We start from the raw sequence: 16,295 nt of genomic DNA on the forward strand, positions 1-16,295 counted from the left end.
GGTTAGTGATATATGAATCGAATATACCTTTGAAACAAACAGTTAGAATTAAAAAAAAAATTAGATAAGGAATGCCGAAACATAGATCCGCTTTACAAATAACTTCATTTATCTTAATTTTCAAAATTTTACAGTAGGATGAAAAAACATAATATTTTAAAACATAATATATTATAAATATCTGGATATCCGGATTTTTTTCTTATCTGGTATGAAAATTAGACTGCATGTTCATTCTAGATGTAAAAAATGGCAGAAGCATTCGTTATTAACCGTAAAAAATTTATAATTCCTCGAAACTATAAAATCAATAATTTTATTTAAAAAAATTATAATATTTTAAAAACTTTTATAAAATTTTGAAAATTAAGATAAGTAATGTTGTTTGTTAAGCGATATATCGTCACCGTAAATTGCTTAAAGAATAAATAAATGAAATGAAATAAAATTATATTGCCAATTATTATGTTCATTCATTAAATATCAAAGTTTATTCGTGCTTTAATAACGATTCTAACGATTTTCAAACCTGTTTCAAAATCGATCAAATTTACAAAATTCAAGACTGCCTATCGAAAAATCTTTCAGAATATAATTCAAATCCTAGAACAGCTACATATTATCAGGACCAGATTTAGCTGTTTGGAGACTCCTTTACTTTTCCAAACTTCCAAAATCTGGTGCTTATTATTGATTTTAATTTATCATCCACATAGTAAGTAATGAAAACTACGATAATCCATAATAATAAAACATTTAATTGTTAATCACTTTAAGAGAATTGAATAACGAATAAAATAATTAATTAAGAGTAATTTTTAACAAGATGGTATGCAAAGATTAGAATAATTTTTAGCGCACTAAAGTGTTATTCAATATTTAAAAAAAATGTCAAGGTTGAGGTTTCTAAGTCAATCAGACAACTATATATATATATGTATATATATAAATCTTCAAATAAATTGAAAAATACAAAACAAAAAAAAACTATAAATAATGTTCTAAAATTTAAACAACATTTAATTTTGATTTGGATACATTCGAGAATGCGACTCTTGAAAATCAAATGAATTAGATTTTCCTGAAAACACCGTAAAAATAACCTCTAGGTTTTGGAGTCCTTGGGACTGCATATATTTCATAATTTTTATTTTATAATTATCTTTTACATTCTGGTATTGGAATATTTTGCTATTTTTATTACAAGGAATATTACAAAAATATTAAAACTAATGGAAAAATATATCTGATTTATTTTACATAGAAAAAAATCCTGGCTTTGTTATTGAACTCAAAATAAACCACAATATCAAAATCTGACATTTCCCGGCAATAAGTAAACAAAATATCTGAAACATCTGCCTAACATTATTTTTCTAACAAGATCGTTCGAATCCTGGAACGATTACATGTTTCAAAAACTAAATACCTCTTATCACAGTTCGATTAAGACAATTCTTAAACTGTAATATAAATGGCAGTGAACTCCCTCAAGCAAGCCACCGCATGGTATTTCCTCGAATCTAAAAAATAGAAACATTGGCATATTTCAGCTTCCTCCATACGCAACCGTATGAGGTGCAGCGGCTATTGTTGTTTTGTGTTTCGTCCGACAAGATTTTCGTTGGTCATTAGTACTGGCTGTTGTCTTGCACCGGCCCGCAAAGGATTCTGGGAAGGAAAAAAAGAGCATTCCCTGTTTAAAAAGCAACCTGGTTGCCGATATTGTTAACAAACGATGCATGCCTGCTTTGCGCGATAGGTGCAGTTCCAAGTTGCGTTTTCACCTGCTAAGTTCGAATACATTTGATACGGTATGGATTATTCTGTGTTTTTTGTCAGGACTTATAGTTAAATAGTACTTTTTAAAGTAAAAACTTAAGAAATCAAGAAATGTTTATATACTACTGAATAATAATTTTTTAAAGTTGTAATTTTACAATATATTTATTAGACTTACTTTTTTTTTAAATCAAAAATCATTGTTACAGAAGGTGGTTATTTCATATCTGAATTTTGAATTTCAAACTGCAACAATAATTTTTAGATGTTTTATTACTTTCTTATTTTGATGTTCTTATTTATTCTTGAGTAGTGTATATTTAACGTTTATTTTATCGGTAAATTACTTACCATGATACAATTGTAACAGTTAGAAAAAGTTTTTAAAACACTAAATTCGTGATTTGGAGAGAATCATAATACGGTAGAATTTGAATATTATAAATATGTATTTAATCAGAACATAAACAATATACCAGATAACATTTTATTTTCATTTTTCTTTCAATTATTTTTTACCTCAAAGTTTTATACATTGTTTTTCAAAAGTAGCTTTAGAAATGAATCACCAATATTCAATGTGATTTATGGTAAAATTATTTACAGTAATCCATAAATGGCATAGAACTATTTTTTTACTATTAATTCATTTAAAATATTCAATAATTGAAGATCTTTATCTTTAAAACCTGATCCACTGAAAGAGCTGATACTAATGATTTAAATAATAGTTTTAATTTGTTTAATCGTTGCTCTGAGATATTTTATGAGAAGAAAATGCATTGCTGAAATAAAAGTTTTAGAGGAAGAATAATAAAAAAATTAGACGATTTTTCAAAAATTGGTCTATCACACTGCAGTTATATTTGAAATCTTAAGTGTTTCAAAATAAAATTTATTTAGAAAATTCACCTTTTTATTTTAGTATATTATTTTTTATAGAAAAGAGCCAAAACTTTTAATTATTGATAGTCACAAGGTAAATTAATGAGAGGAATTATCTAGAAATAAAATGCTAATGTTTTCTATGAAACTATTAAAATTATTTTTTAGAAATTATTAACAATATCGTTCGCGTTTTAAAAAGAAAAAAAATATATTTGATACATTGACAGTTATTTTCAGATTTTTACTAAAATTAGAAAAAATAACTTTTAAACATATAAACTAGAAGTTACATATTGGTAAAATTAAGAAATTAACTTAGTTATTAAGGGTTCATGTTATAATTATGAATGAATATAGAAATGGTAATTTAGAAAATTATTAATAAAACGATGCCCAACCATAAAAGTTGTGATAACTCAGTTTTTAAAAAGAAACGTATAGTATTAGAAAGATAAGACTGATAGTTTCTATATCTGATGATTCTTAGTGTTTTTGTCAAGATTTTTCATCAATGTTTTTTTAATTCAAAACATTAAGAAACATACTTCATGTTAATAGAATCAATTGTTTTTGAAGATAAAATTAACGCATATATAATTGCAAATCATAGTAATTTTGATAAGCAGTAACTTCAATAAAAAGTAATATATAGTGTATTGAATATTATATGAAAATTTTTGAGTCTATTAAGGGTTTAGTTATAGAATAAAAAAAAAAAATCAAAATATTGAAAATTATTGAAATGATTCTTGGTGTTTCCATGAGAATTGATTTATTAAAAAAGTATTAAAAATTGATTTATTAAAAAAGTTTATTTATTAAAAAAGTATTAAAAAGTATTCAATTCATGTCAAAATTTTGTATAAATAATGATAGAAAATCAGTAAAAAATAAAAATGATGAGCATTAATTGAGACGATTCTTCTGTGGTTTTGCAGAGACTTCATGCATCATGCAATTTTGAAAAATAATAATGATGAGCGTCGTTATCAGATTTCAAGGCAATTTCTATTTCACGCACGATTGCTGTTCCATTCCAGTAACGTAAAAAGGGACAGTTTTTCTTGTCCAATCGTTAAAAGTAAAACGTTTCTTCTTTAAAATGAGAGTAAAAATTGAAAACATTTCGAAAGATGATACGATTTTTTCCTTCGACACGGGCTGATAAACTATGTAATATAAATTTCTTTTGCTTTTGATATATTCTTTAGATTGAAAATCTTCGTTGGGTTAGATTGAAAGTTTCTTTTTTCTAGTTTAAGCCAAATTTCCATTCTTTTGCACATTAATAAATTTATCAATTATTAATAAATTTGTCATATAAAAAATTTATATCTTATTTTCATGATTATATTCTTTTTTTCTTAGTTTGAGATGTATTTGGTTCTGACTAATTCAGTATTAAGAATAAAGAGGTTTTTAGTTTTGATGCTATATAAACATCTACGGTGTATATATATATATATTTCTCTGTTATTAACAAAATAATATATTCTAGAATTATTATGACTCAAATATTTATTCTAAGTTAATATGGCATTTTTATGCTTTTAATTAATAAGTAACATATGTTTGTAATATTTGTAAGCCTTAATATTCTAAAATGTTTTAAAATATTGTATATATTTATTGCAGTTAAATTATTTATTTATTTTTTACTTATTCTTCTGAATAAAATATATTTTTTAATTTTATAAATTAGACATTTAGTTTTAAAGAAAATCGTTTGCACAAATCCAATATGTTAACAATTTAAAATGTTATTTATTATATAAATTTGTATTGATAGCTTTCTATGTAGAAACTATATCTCTTTCGCTTAAATTTTTTATTAAAATGCTCTGAAGGGTTATTTAAACATTAAATAATTTTTCCTGGACAAAAGCAATTCTTTTTTCAGATGTAATTTTAGTTTGTCAGAGAATTTGGAATTATTCTTTCAGGTTGCCATAAGATAATAACTATAATCAATACATTTATTCTAAATATATTTTTATTTGAATATTGAGAAAACGATGGTATATAAAAAAATTTTTATTCTTGGATTTAATTCTGACCCCCCCCCCATTTTTATCATTTTAAGAAATTCTCACTCGTTTACTTGATAACTTCTTAAATATGTGGTTGCGATATTATTTTACATTTAAAGTTTATGGTTTACAGCAAAGAATCACTGGTTGATAAAAGAAATTCTGATCTTCTTTTTTCTTAAAGAACATTTCTAAATTTTTAAGCGAATAACTAAGGTATTGAAACATATTATGCATTCACAACATTATTTAGCGGTAAAATAAATAACAGGCATTTTTTTTTTTTAATTTTGAAAATAAATAGATTCTTTCTATTTAAAAATACTTAAACTAAGCAAGTTGCATAGATTAAATTTTGATCAAAGATAGTGATTTAATTTCTTTTGTCAGATGGAAATTTTCTACCATTGTTTATTTTGAGGAAAAAATATTGCTATAATCTGATAAGTCGGAATAACTTAAATTATTATGCAACTTTTTATGCCTCCAGGCTTTTTATTAAACCTCTCTCTATGTATATTAAATAAAAAGAATCATTCTTTTCCTCAAAGTTTTTTTACAATGATCTATAATTATCTATTTAATTATTGGCGATGCTTGAGTTATTTTTAAGTAACAATGTTTTCTTCCTTTTTATAAGCTTAAGTCACGAATACTAAAAATTATTAAAGAACTCTATATTCGAATAATAAGAAAATTAATAAACTTTTTTGTGTGACTGGAAACAATTATTGAATGTCAAAATATTTCCTAGAGAAAAATTTATGATGTATAATTGAGAAAGGTGCACAGTATACAAATGAAATACTTAAAAGTTATTAATTTGTTTTGCAGTTATAAATGTCAAATAAGTACAAAAATTAGTGGCTTTATAGATTAACTCTTAAAAAGTTTTAAATCTATTATTATTGTTCGTTGATCTAAAGTTTCCTCATATATGCGTCATAAATTTAAGTTTTTATCTGCTGTAGCTGATTTGAGAATTTAGAAAATCGTTTTTTTTTGTATGGATTTATTTTCTTAAAATTATTTATAAAATAAATAAAGATTTTTTTAAACATTTAAACTACAATCAAAAATTTTGATTAGTTTTAACAATAGTTGATTAAAGGATAAATCAAATGAATAATAAACATATTAATATTAATAATAAAAATATTATTAGTAATAATAATAAATGAATAATAAAATAGAAATTGGAAAATAATAGATAAATAAATGAAATTATCTAGGTAAGAAGAATTAATTTTGAAGCTTAATATCGATTATTGATAAAATTAGCATAGATGCCAGAACAAATTTCGATTAGATAAAATTCGTTAAAAGAAATTTTCACATTAGAAAATTATAAAAAAGATTCTTTATTTGTGAAATCATTTCAAGATTTCCATAATGTAATGTGGCATCATAGCTTTTCTCTAAATATAAAAACTTTAGGTGTCCTTCACTTAAAAAAATAATAACCTTAAAAATTGAGAAAACATTTTCTGACAAAAGAGATTAAAAAAAAGTTTTGAACTTTTCTTAGATAAAAAAACATTGACTAAACTTACAATGCTTTTGATGTACAATATTATGCATAGAACCAAACAACGTTTATTTGCCTTTTTTAGAAATTTAAGATTAATTAAATTTTACTTACATATTTGGAATTTTTTTTTACTTATTAAAAACTTTGTTAAGATGTTGCCATTTATAGTTCAAATAATTTATAAAATGACAAACGATTTTCTGTTTTTTATTAATTTTATATTTGTGGCATTTTACGTGGGATTTTCCCTATTTTATTTTTCAGATTTGAGTGTCTAATAGACATTAATCATTTGCTTTGCTAAAACTAGATCATTGTTACGGACGAATTTTCTTCCTTTACTTTTTTCGAGTCTTTTTCAAAACAAGTAGTATTTAAGTAATAAATCATAAAATCTTTGACTATTATTTTATTATTAAAACCAGAATAAAGCCTTTGTATTAGAAAAATTAAGTGCATTTATAATGAGAATTTTAGCAATAAAATCGCACATGCCTTTCTTTTAAAAGGTGTCTCTTGAGAAATAGTTAAGATTACAATACAATTAAGAGTGTAAGAAAAAAAATATCTTTACTGAATTGCTTTGTAAGCAAACAGGAATGTAATAAATTAAATTTTTCAATAAAAGATACAATTTCTTCTACTCTTTTGCCAAAAAGAATTTCATTTTTTCCTAAATTTAGACATAATATAGGAGTTTAATTGTTTTTAAATAATGGAGTACGAATGATTTCTGTTGAAGTATCCATTTCTTAGATTTACGCCACTCGCAAAATTTATGTTAAAAATCTCATAATTCGCATTCTAAAATGTTTTAAAATTTAAATATTTATTTTAACTATTATTCTGAATTAATATTTTGAAAGAAATCTGCAAAATGTAGTAAATTTATAATAATGATTTAGAATATGAAATAGAAGTATTAACGACACTTATCAAGAAAAATAATATTTTAGGTTTAAAATTGCCGAAAAAAATATTCGTCTTTTCTAGGAATACTGTAAAATTTTACCAACAAGACTATATTATTCAATGGAGTATTTATCTTTTATAGTAAGTGATATATTTATAGACATTTTTTTTTTGTTTATTTGTACCACATTGAAAAACAGAATCATTTCAAATAGTCTTTAATAATATTTATTTATTGCAAATGAATAACCCAAAAAATTTTTATAAACTTGTTTATGAACTTGAATAATGCTATTCTTATAATTTTTTTCAGTCAAAATTAATTTTCGAAATAGCAAAAATAATGTTCAATAATCCTTAAACCATTTTTTATCATTCCTAGCTAGGTGTTACATATAGCTACAGAGAAGCTATGATTAAAATAAAAACAACAATTGTTTTGAATATACAGCAGATGTTTTTTTTAAAAATCTTTTCCCGAAGTCAGTAAAGAATTATTATTAAACCATCTGCATATATTGGACCGATTTCAAAAGTTAAAATGGATTTGCTTTAGGAATAAATATTTTAAGAACAGTTTCAAAGACCCAATAGATTTCCGGAATTTAGTTCTTCCGTAAACATCGACTTTATAAAATTGCCATATTATACTCACTTCAAAAAATATAATTTTCACCCAAAACCAGGATACACTAGAAATAGACTAAACGATGCCTTGTTTTTACGACATGGAAGCCATAATTACTCGAAGATTACGACCAGATTATGTCTAATATCATTTCCGATATCCTTCAAAAACAATGGCTGATTGCGCAACTTTTGTTGCCAAAATTCATCAAACCATGGAAATCGGTGGACAGACACGCGATATATTGCGAGATGTATTCGAATGGTATTCTTTCCTTTAAGAAGTTATTAGAAATAGCATTTAAAAAACAATAAAAAGATTCTAAAAGCGCGGAAATCAAAGAAGAAGATAAGTAGGTCACCTTCCGTTTTTCAAAATATTTAGGAAAGGGGAGTGGCAATCAGTGTTTGATGACGGAAGACAAATGCTCTTGACAGTTCCGAGTTATTATCTAAGTAAATGACCCGCGAAAATTTCTCTTCGACCATATTTCAAAACCGATGGCATAAAGAGAAAAATAACAAATAAATAGATGATTGCTTCCTTCTGAATTCAACTTTGAAAGACTAAACAGTATTTCGTAAATTGTTATTATTGGAAAAGTTTAAATATCAATCAAATATCATTTTCTTGTCTCTTTTTCTGTATTAATGATGACTTTTTTTCCAAATATTAGCAATACTCTGATAGCTATATCAACTCGAACTGATCTTCAAAAGTTTTTGAAATTACTTTGAATGCATCATGATTTTTTATGAATTCGGATTCTATCAATGAATCAGTTTTAAATCAAGATTATTTTTATCAAATATTTCAAATTAAGTACTTGATATACAGTCTTTAAAATGTTTCCAATTAAGTTAAATAGTGATTAATAGCTTCAGATTATTTTTCAAACAAAAGATTGGAAGTGAAATAATTGATTGTTTATTACCTATTTGACAGTAAAATAATTTTTTTTATAGCGTCTTACTTGTGCTTAATAAAGGGTACTTCTGTCTAATATTAACATATGTCATTTTAATGTTTTATCCTTTTAAATTATTTCTTAATAAGAATTTATCGTTTAAAAGATTTTTTTTTTCGTTATGTTCATTTCCCATTTTAAACAATAAATGATTTTTTAAATTTAGGTGTAAGCAATCAAAAATAGTTTAAGTATTCTAGTTAAAAATAGTTTGGGATGTATTATAATCCGAAAAATTATGTAGATTTATTTAGAATTTAGATTTATGTTGGATTATTTTGTATAGATATATAGATATTGATTAAATTCAATGTGCATGCATATGAAAACATTTTGCTTATTTTTTTTGTATGTTCTAAAATAATTAAAAACCGCAAAAGTTATAAAAGTTTTTGTTTTCTCATATAAGAAGATGGAAAAAGAGAGATAAGCTATGAACGGTGTTTTGCTAGATCGGTAAAATTTTTTCGATTTTAACTATATATATATATATATTAGTGACGTAGCGACCTATGAACGATGCAGTAGAAATACCCCCGGGAACCAGTCTTAGGGAGCGTCAAAAGGACAAAAAAAAAAAAAAAAAAAAAAAAAAAATGTGCATTTATACCCCTTTTTTAAAAGAGAAATATTGTGGCGAGTGGAAAAATAATGCCTCAGGCGCTTTTTATACACGCTATGTTACTGAATTGTATATTTGTATAAAATTTTGCAAATCCTCTGTGGGGAAGTTATACTTTGACTAAGCAGTTAGTTCATTTTTTATACCATAAAATTATACAAAAAGGAGCTATATTATTCACTCCGTTATTTAATTCCAGAAAAAAAAGTCTGATACCAAAAACTGAAATTTATAATTCAAAATGCTATGGCAGTTTAAAAAACTGTCCGAAAACTGAAATTTATAATTCAAAATGTTACGACAGTTGAAAAAAAATATTAACACAATACTACAAAATATTCTTTTACTTTATTTTTGATTTCAGTTCAATTTCCTCAAGCAATTTATTTTTTTGAACGATTAATTTAAAATTTGATCATAAATATGACAACCATTTATCTTAAAAAAATCGAAGCTTGTTTTATTAAGAATTTCTCACATAAAATCTTAATTTTCTTTGGATTTAAAATTAATTTCCTCTTCCTGGAATCATTCAGATATATATTTAGAAACGCCGCTAATACAAAACAAAAACAGAAATATGTGTTAAAGAAAGCATTTAAGGAAATAGGTGTAAGTGAATTGTGTCAGATGAAACTGAATAATTTCCGTTTATTAAAGAAAAAAAAAGAATTATTGCATGCATGGTTCCACACAAAATGCTTGATCGCATTAGAAAACAGATCAGAAAAAAAAATAATAAAATAAAAACATCGTTTGGTACATCGAAATCGTTTGACATTGCAAACGATTACGGTTGCCTTAAATAGAGCAAAATCTGAAAAAAGTTTTGTTATTTTCCATCGAAAGTGAACCAAAAAAGATTGTGTAAATGGTTATTTAAAGTTTATTTCTTTAATCTGGGATTTCTTAAATGCATTTATTTTTAGCTATTGTAACGACATTTTTTTTTTTTATTTCTTAAATAAAGCAATGAAAGAGAAAGTATTGTAATCGACAAAATTTTTTTATCTCGAGAGTGTGATGGATTTTTCACAATATTATGTCTGTCCGTCTATTTATGAATATGATAATACAAAGCGGAATGATCTAAACGAATGAACTATGGTATATAATATTTATTCAAAATTGGTGGTTTTTATAAAAGTTCGAATGAAATCAAACATAATACTTCTGTCCATATTTATGTATGCCTGGCATAAATGAATGCGATAACTCATAAATATAATGAACTAGATGGATGAAATTTTGTGTAAGGTTTAGTGAAAGAATTGAACAACAATATCCTATTTAGGTGCAGGATCTCATGTAATTTTTATAATGTAATTTCTATCTATCTATTCTAATGTAATTACTATCTATTAAATTATAATTTAACATTTTGATATAGTATTCATATTGTTTGCTAATTTATCTTTAATTCACATGGAACAATGCTTAAATTTCAACTTCAAAAATAATAATAACGTTAATAACTAATAATTCAAAATAGTAACCTGTCTCTTAATAATATATTTCACAATTATGTATATAAGATCAATTTTTAAAAATATTTTGAATTCAATTAATTGAATAAAAACAAATTTTAAAAACACACATTTTTACAGTAGTAAAAAGTAGAAATTTTTATTTGAATTATTTTGTACTTTTAATCTTTAACATTTTAATTTATTGTTACAAATGTTACATAAATTTTAAATCAACTTTTCCCGATTTAATTATTAGATGGCGCTACTAGTGCAAAATAAAATTTAATTGTTTGAGTAATTAATTCATAATTAAATTTCAAAAATATTACAAAATTCTATTATTTGACTGCTAAAATTTATAATGTATAATTTGAATGCAAAATTTTGAAGGTCTAACACATTCTGATGGCAAGGAAAAATAGATTGCAAATTTCATCTTTAGAAAAATGAAGCAAGGGAAATTAAATAAAAGTGCTTTAAAAAGCATGAAGATTTTCGCTTAGAGTACAACAGAAAGTTGTATTACTTGACTATATATGCAATGACGAGATTGCACACAAATAGCATATTTTCAGAAACGGAAGAAAAATTTACAATTACCTGATAACCAATTACCGATCTATTCTGAGAATGGAACTACTATTCTAATCTGCAATTATAAGACTCATTAATATTCAAATTTCATTATTTAAAGCAACTAATTTACATTAAGAATGCTTACTTTTATTTTAATTTAGGAAAGGGGAAAACGAATTTAGGAACTTATATGGAACCAACGACTTCCTTTTAAATAGATTCCTTTATTTTCTTCCAATGAGAAAATCAGTCAACCATAGAGACGCTGAATCGGTTACTTTCGTTGATCAGACTTATGTTAAATAATGGAAAGTGGAATTACTGGACCGTTTAAAAGGATTGTATTATTTCCTTATAAATGGAAAAGTTTCAACTCATAGAAATTAAAGAACAAAAATAGGCATTAAAGTATATACAAAAAAAATTGCTAAAAATATTGAATGAGTTGCATAAAAGGAATAGTGTCAGTAAAATTTTTCAAATAATTAAATTGTTTGAAAATTGCAAATTAAAAACTCTGATGTGTTTAACACTAGAGATAAAAAAAAATCTAACAGAATCTAAAAATCTGTAATAGTGATAAATTATAAATAATAGTGTTAAATCAATGTTAAAATTTTTAAGTAGTAAAGTTCTTGAGATTATTGAAATAACATATGGAAAAAATAGCATTAATAGACTTCCAAACTTTTGAATTGTTTTAAGTGTAGAAACAACGGAAATGATTTCAATTGTATATTCACTGTAGATAATAAGGTATAGAGAAGAGAATTAAGCTGATGTTTGTTTATTAATATTATTCATAAACCAATAACAATATTGTTAAATCAATTTCAAAATGTCAAAAATGTTAATAATTAAAATTGTTTCAACTAACTATAATGGAATTATCTTGTGATCATGTGATAGATATGGAATGCATTCAGGTCATTTAATCATATCACAAAAGAACTTTAGCGGTATAATTCAATGCAATAACAAGCTGCATATGTAATTATGTCTGTCACATGACTGCTACATCATATCAGTTTGAGTTTGCCTAGGATTTTATAGTGCAAGAACCATAATTTTGACCATGTTGCACCTTTTTAATACGAATCGACTCTAGTGTATTTAAAGAAGCATGCCAGCCGAGATGTATTTCAGCAGTGAACCTTCCCAACTATTAAGTAATTTATATGATTCAAAAGTGCCAATGAATATATGCAGTTAATTCACGTATTTTAGATGAAATAAATGAATAATTTAATCCATATGATATTTTAACTTTGTATTATCTTTGAAGATTATACAAATTCTAATCATAAATAACATTATCATTCGGCAAATCAAATTTATTGTCATAATAGGAATATAATTGATTATCTTTATAACTGATAATTTTTGGTATAGCTAAATTTATGTATTTCTTTTCCAGAATATGAGTCTTTTGAAGATAGGGAGTCTACTCCTGTTATGTTTATTTAGTGTGTCAGCAACAGAAGATGGGAAATCCTCCAATAATATAGTAAAAGATGCCACTGACATCGAAGCTCAACCCTCGACGAATTTAGAAACACAGATCGAGCAGAAGCCCATTGCAAAAGCTTCCAAAGTTTCCGAATTTTACATTGGAGATCTGTTACGCACTTCCGATAAGGAGTTAGACACTGCCAGCACGGTATATAACCCTATTTCGTCTACTCCTGAATATAACCATCGTGCTCTCAATCCGGAGGATCCTAGATTATTTGCCAGTTACAAACCTCGTGGAGCTCAGAGTTATGCTGCCGAAGAGATTCTTTTACCACTTATGCACCCTGGAAGATTACAAAATCCAATTAAGGTAGCAGATGCAGCTCCTCTGGGTGTTTATGAAAAAGCTGCAATTCAGCAACCTGGAATTCACGGGAGAAATGCTGAAGCTGATATTTCTGCCTTGAGAAGATATGAACCATCTCAAGGACCTCATAAAGGACCTGACTGCAAAAAATATCTTCATTCATCTCCTGCAAGTAGCGAAGAAGGTTATGCATCAGATGAAAGAGCTTCTTATAGACAGGGCAGAGCACCTCATGCACCACCTCCACCCACAGAATATAGAAACCCAGGAAGCTATCAGGATGATAGTTCTGAAGAATCTCCAGGATACAGTCAAAGCTCTCCATCAAGATCCAAAAGCTATGCATCTGAACACGATTCCGACACACATTCTGATTCTAAATCAGGAAGATCTTACACAACATCCAAAAGCACTTCAACCTCTAAAACGGTCAATCCTAATAACAAGCGAGGCAAAGTTTACGTATTCGACACACGAAAACCAGCGAAACAAGGCCACAGCAGTAGCAGTAGCCATGGATCAAGGTCAAGGAGCAAGAGCAAATCTCGACCTTCTCATGATTCCGAGGAAGCACCACCCACTTACCATAGTTCTCCTGAACGAGAACCCCAATCGCAATATCACCAAAGTTATGATTCAGAAGCCCCAAGTAGGCCATCCCATCCCAGCCACGCACCTTCTCATTACCAGAAACAACATTATTCAGAAGAACCACCTGCAGAACATTATGAAAGGGACAGTTATAGAGGATCAAAAGCACCTCCTGCTGCAAGCTATAGTAAAGACGGATACAGCCACCAAGAAGCTCCTTTAAGAGAAAGACAACCTAGCATTCCACCCAAATATAATTCAAATGATAATGGCAGAGAACCACCCACAGGACCTTACAGGAACCCTGAAGAAACTTATGTAGCTGATCAGCCTACACGTTATAGAGATGCAAACCGTCACTATAATTCACCAAGACAATCTGAGGCACAATATTATCAACAGGAGCAACCTACAAGACCAAGAAAAGGACGCCAGCATGCCTCTTATGATGCTTATTCGCCTGAAAATGCACCAGTTCGTGGAGAAGCCCCTTATGAACGAAATTCTCCAGTACCAAGGCCGCCAGTTAGTAAGAGACCACAATATGCTTATGAGGCTACCTCATATTCTAATGCTGAGAGCAGTGAAAATTATCCAAGATCCAGAAGACCTTCTGGTAGATCTGAACGCTCTTCAGCTAATTATTACCAACCAGCTCAAGCTGAAATGAGAGCACATGTTCCAGAAGTTGTTGCCGAACACACACCTAGAGCCACAATCAGTAAAGAAAGTATCCCACAGCAGTCCAGATCTGTATCCTATTCAGAAAGCAGTTATAATATGGGTGAGCCGGTTTCTCCAAAACCTAAAGAAGTTCTCGTCGAACCAACAAAGGTTCAAGCACGAATGTATGAAGAACCTCAAAAAATGGTAAATCCTCTGCTTTCCAGAGAAAGAGATAATGGATATGAAGCACCATACAAACCTTTCAATTCGGAACACCCAGTCGGTTATGGAAGTGATCGTTATCATGAGGAGCCCCACAGTGGAGAAAGAGATTATAAGCCCCAACCTTACGAAGATTATGATGATGAAGAAGCCGGCTATGATCATGCTGATGATGGTAAACCAAAAGGAGAAGTCGTTGGATACGCAGATAAATATGAAAGTCACGAACCTCTTGAGCTTGATGACGATTTCTTTCGAAAATATGAAATATCTAAAAATGCCAAAATTATTGTTGCAACTCCAATGAATCCAAACTTATTTGTAGCTGATGGAACTCAAGTATCTGAAGGCGGATCATCAGATGACGACGTATCTTATGAAGAAAGGAATCAAGATCCTAAAGAAGAAATTGAACCAGAAATTGTTTCTCCCAAACAGCAACTTTTTGACTTACCTCACGTACCAGAATCATTCAGTCAGCTGGTTGACTCAAATCCAAGATTCCTAAGGAAAGTATCCAAATCTAAACGACCGGAGATTGGAGAATTTGAAGAATATGATCCTTCTTTGGATGAACTCGTTTTCCGAAGTGGAGTTGGTGACCCAAAAGCTTTTGTAAAGTCTAAAGGTTCCAAAGAAATGGTTCAACATCACGGAGATGGTGTGAGTAAAATAATTTTTAATTCAGGAGGAATGCAAAGGCATTCTGCATCCGAAAATAAGGAAGCATATTTACCCAAAAGTGAAGCACAAGATGATGAGAAATTAGAATCTGCAAAATCTGAGAAGGTGGAAAAAATAGCTGAACCAGAAGAAAAGAAAGATTGAACTGTATGAACAAAATAAATTAAGTGCCACGATTTTTTTAATAAGTTATTTGTATCCTTCAAACGAAATAGGATCTACAGTTTTACTGTGATGTCAAGTGCCTGAAATGCTGATAGTAGATATTTCAAAGAAGCACATGAAATCCATAAGTATCCTCTGTTAATGAAGATGTAGGGAATGATATCTCGATCCCACTTATTTTATTTTTAAATTAAATTTCTATTTTTCATTTTGTTGATACTTATAGAGTTAATATTTTCAATACAAAAAGCGGATATCATAATGTAGCATGTATTCTGAATAAGGCAATATGAGTATTCAGATTGCTTGTAATAACATGAATTCTGATTTCCTTATAGAATAACAGGTATGTTAGCTATTATGAGCGTTTAGATCTCCTAACAATATTTTTGTGGGATGTAATCCTCACAAAGTTTAATACTTATTTCTCGGCTTTCTTAAAGGTGAAAGCAAATATGTGAGGTACTATGACAGAATTTGATGAAGTCTTTAAAAGTATTTGATAAAAATTGCAAATGAATTGTTGATTTTATAATAACAAGATTTGATGTTCGTTGTTATGTATATGATGAATATGTATTTTATGTTGTCTTAAAAAGGCATTAGAAGTTGAAGTGTACATAGTGTGATATAATTGCGTAATGATTATTGTGTTGTAATTGTTTCTCATAAATTTTGTATTATATATGAAGTTAATAAATTGTTTTCTATAAAAATCTGTTTCTACTTTTGCTTTAGAT

At 27.4% G+C, this 16,295-nt stretch overlaps 1 protein-coding gene across 1 annotated transcript; it reads left to right on the forward strand.

Moving 5' to 3' along the window:
- Positions 1-1,711: 1,711 nt before the first annotated feature.
- Positions 1,712-16,188, forward strand: LOC129988176 (serine/arginine repetitive matrix protein 2-like). Its single transcript, XM_056096330.1, has 2 exons — positions 1,712-1,814; positions 12,823-16,188. The coding sequence occupies exons 1-2, from the start codon at positions 1,743-1,745 to the stop codon at positions 15,532-15,534; spliced, it is 2,784 nt and encodes a 927-aa protein (XP_055952305.1). The 5' UTR covers positions 1,712-1,742; the 3' UTR covers positions 15,535-16,188.
- Positions 16,189-16,295: the final 107 nt, after the last annotated feature.

Source organism: Argiope bruennichi, chromosome 10 (genome assembly GCF_947563725.1).
Source record: "Argiope bruennichi chromosome 10, qqArgBrue1.1, whole genome shotgun sequence".
Taxonomy (NCBI): Eukaryota; Metazoa; Arthropoda; class Arachnida; order Araneae; family Araneidae; genus Argiope; species Argiope bruennichi.

What these genes read in the sequence shown, in the direction of transcription:
- LOC129988176 (XM_056096330.1), top strand. Translation starts at nt 1,743, where the DNA reads ATGCCTGCTTTGCGCGATAGGTGCAGTTCCAAGTTGCGTTTTCACCTG. An exon ending in GTTCGAATACATTTGATACG is followed by an intron (nt 1,815 to 12,822) that starts GTATGGATTATT and finishes TTTCTTTTCCAG; the next exon opens with AATATGAGTCTTTTGAAGAT.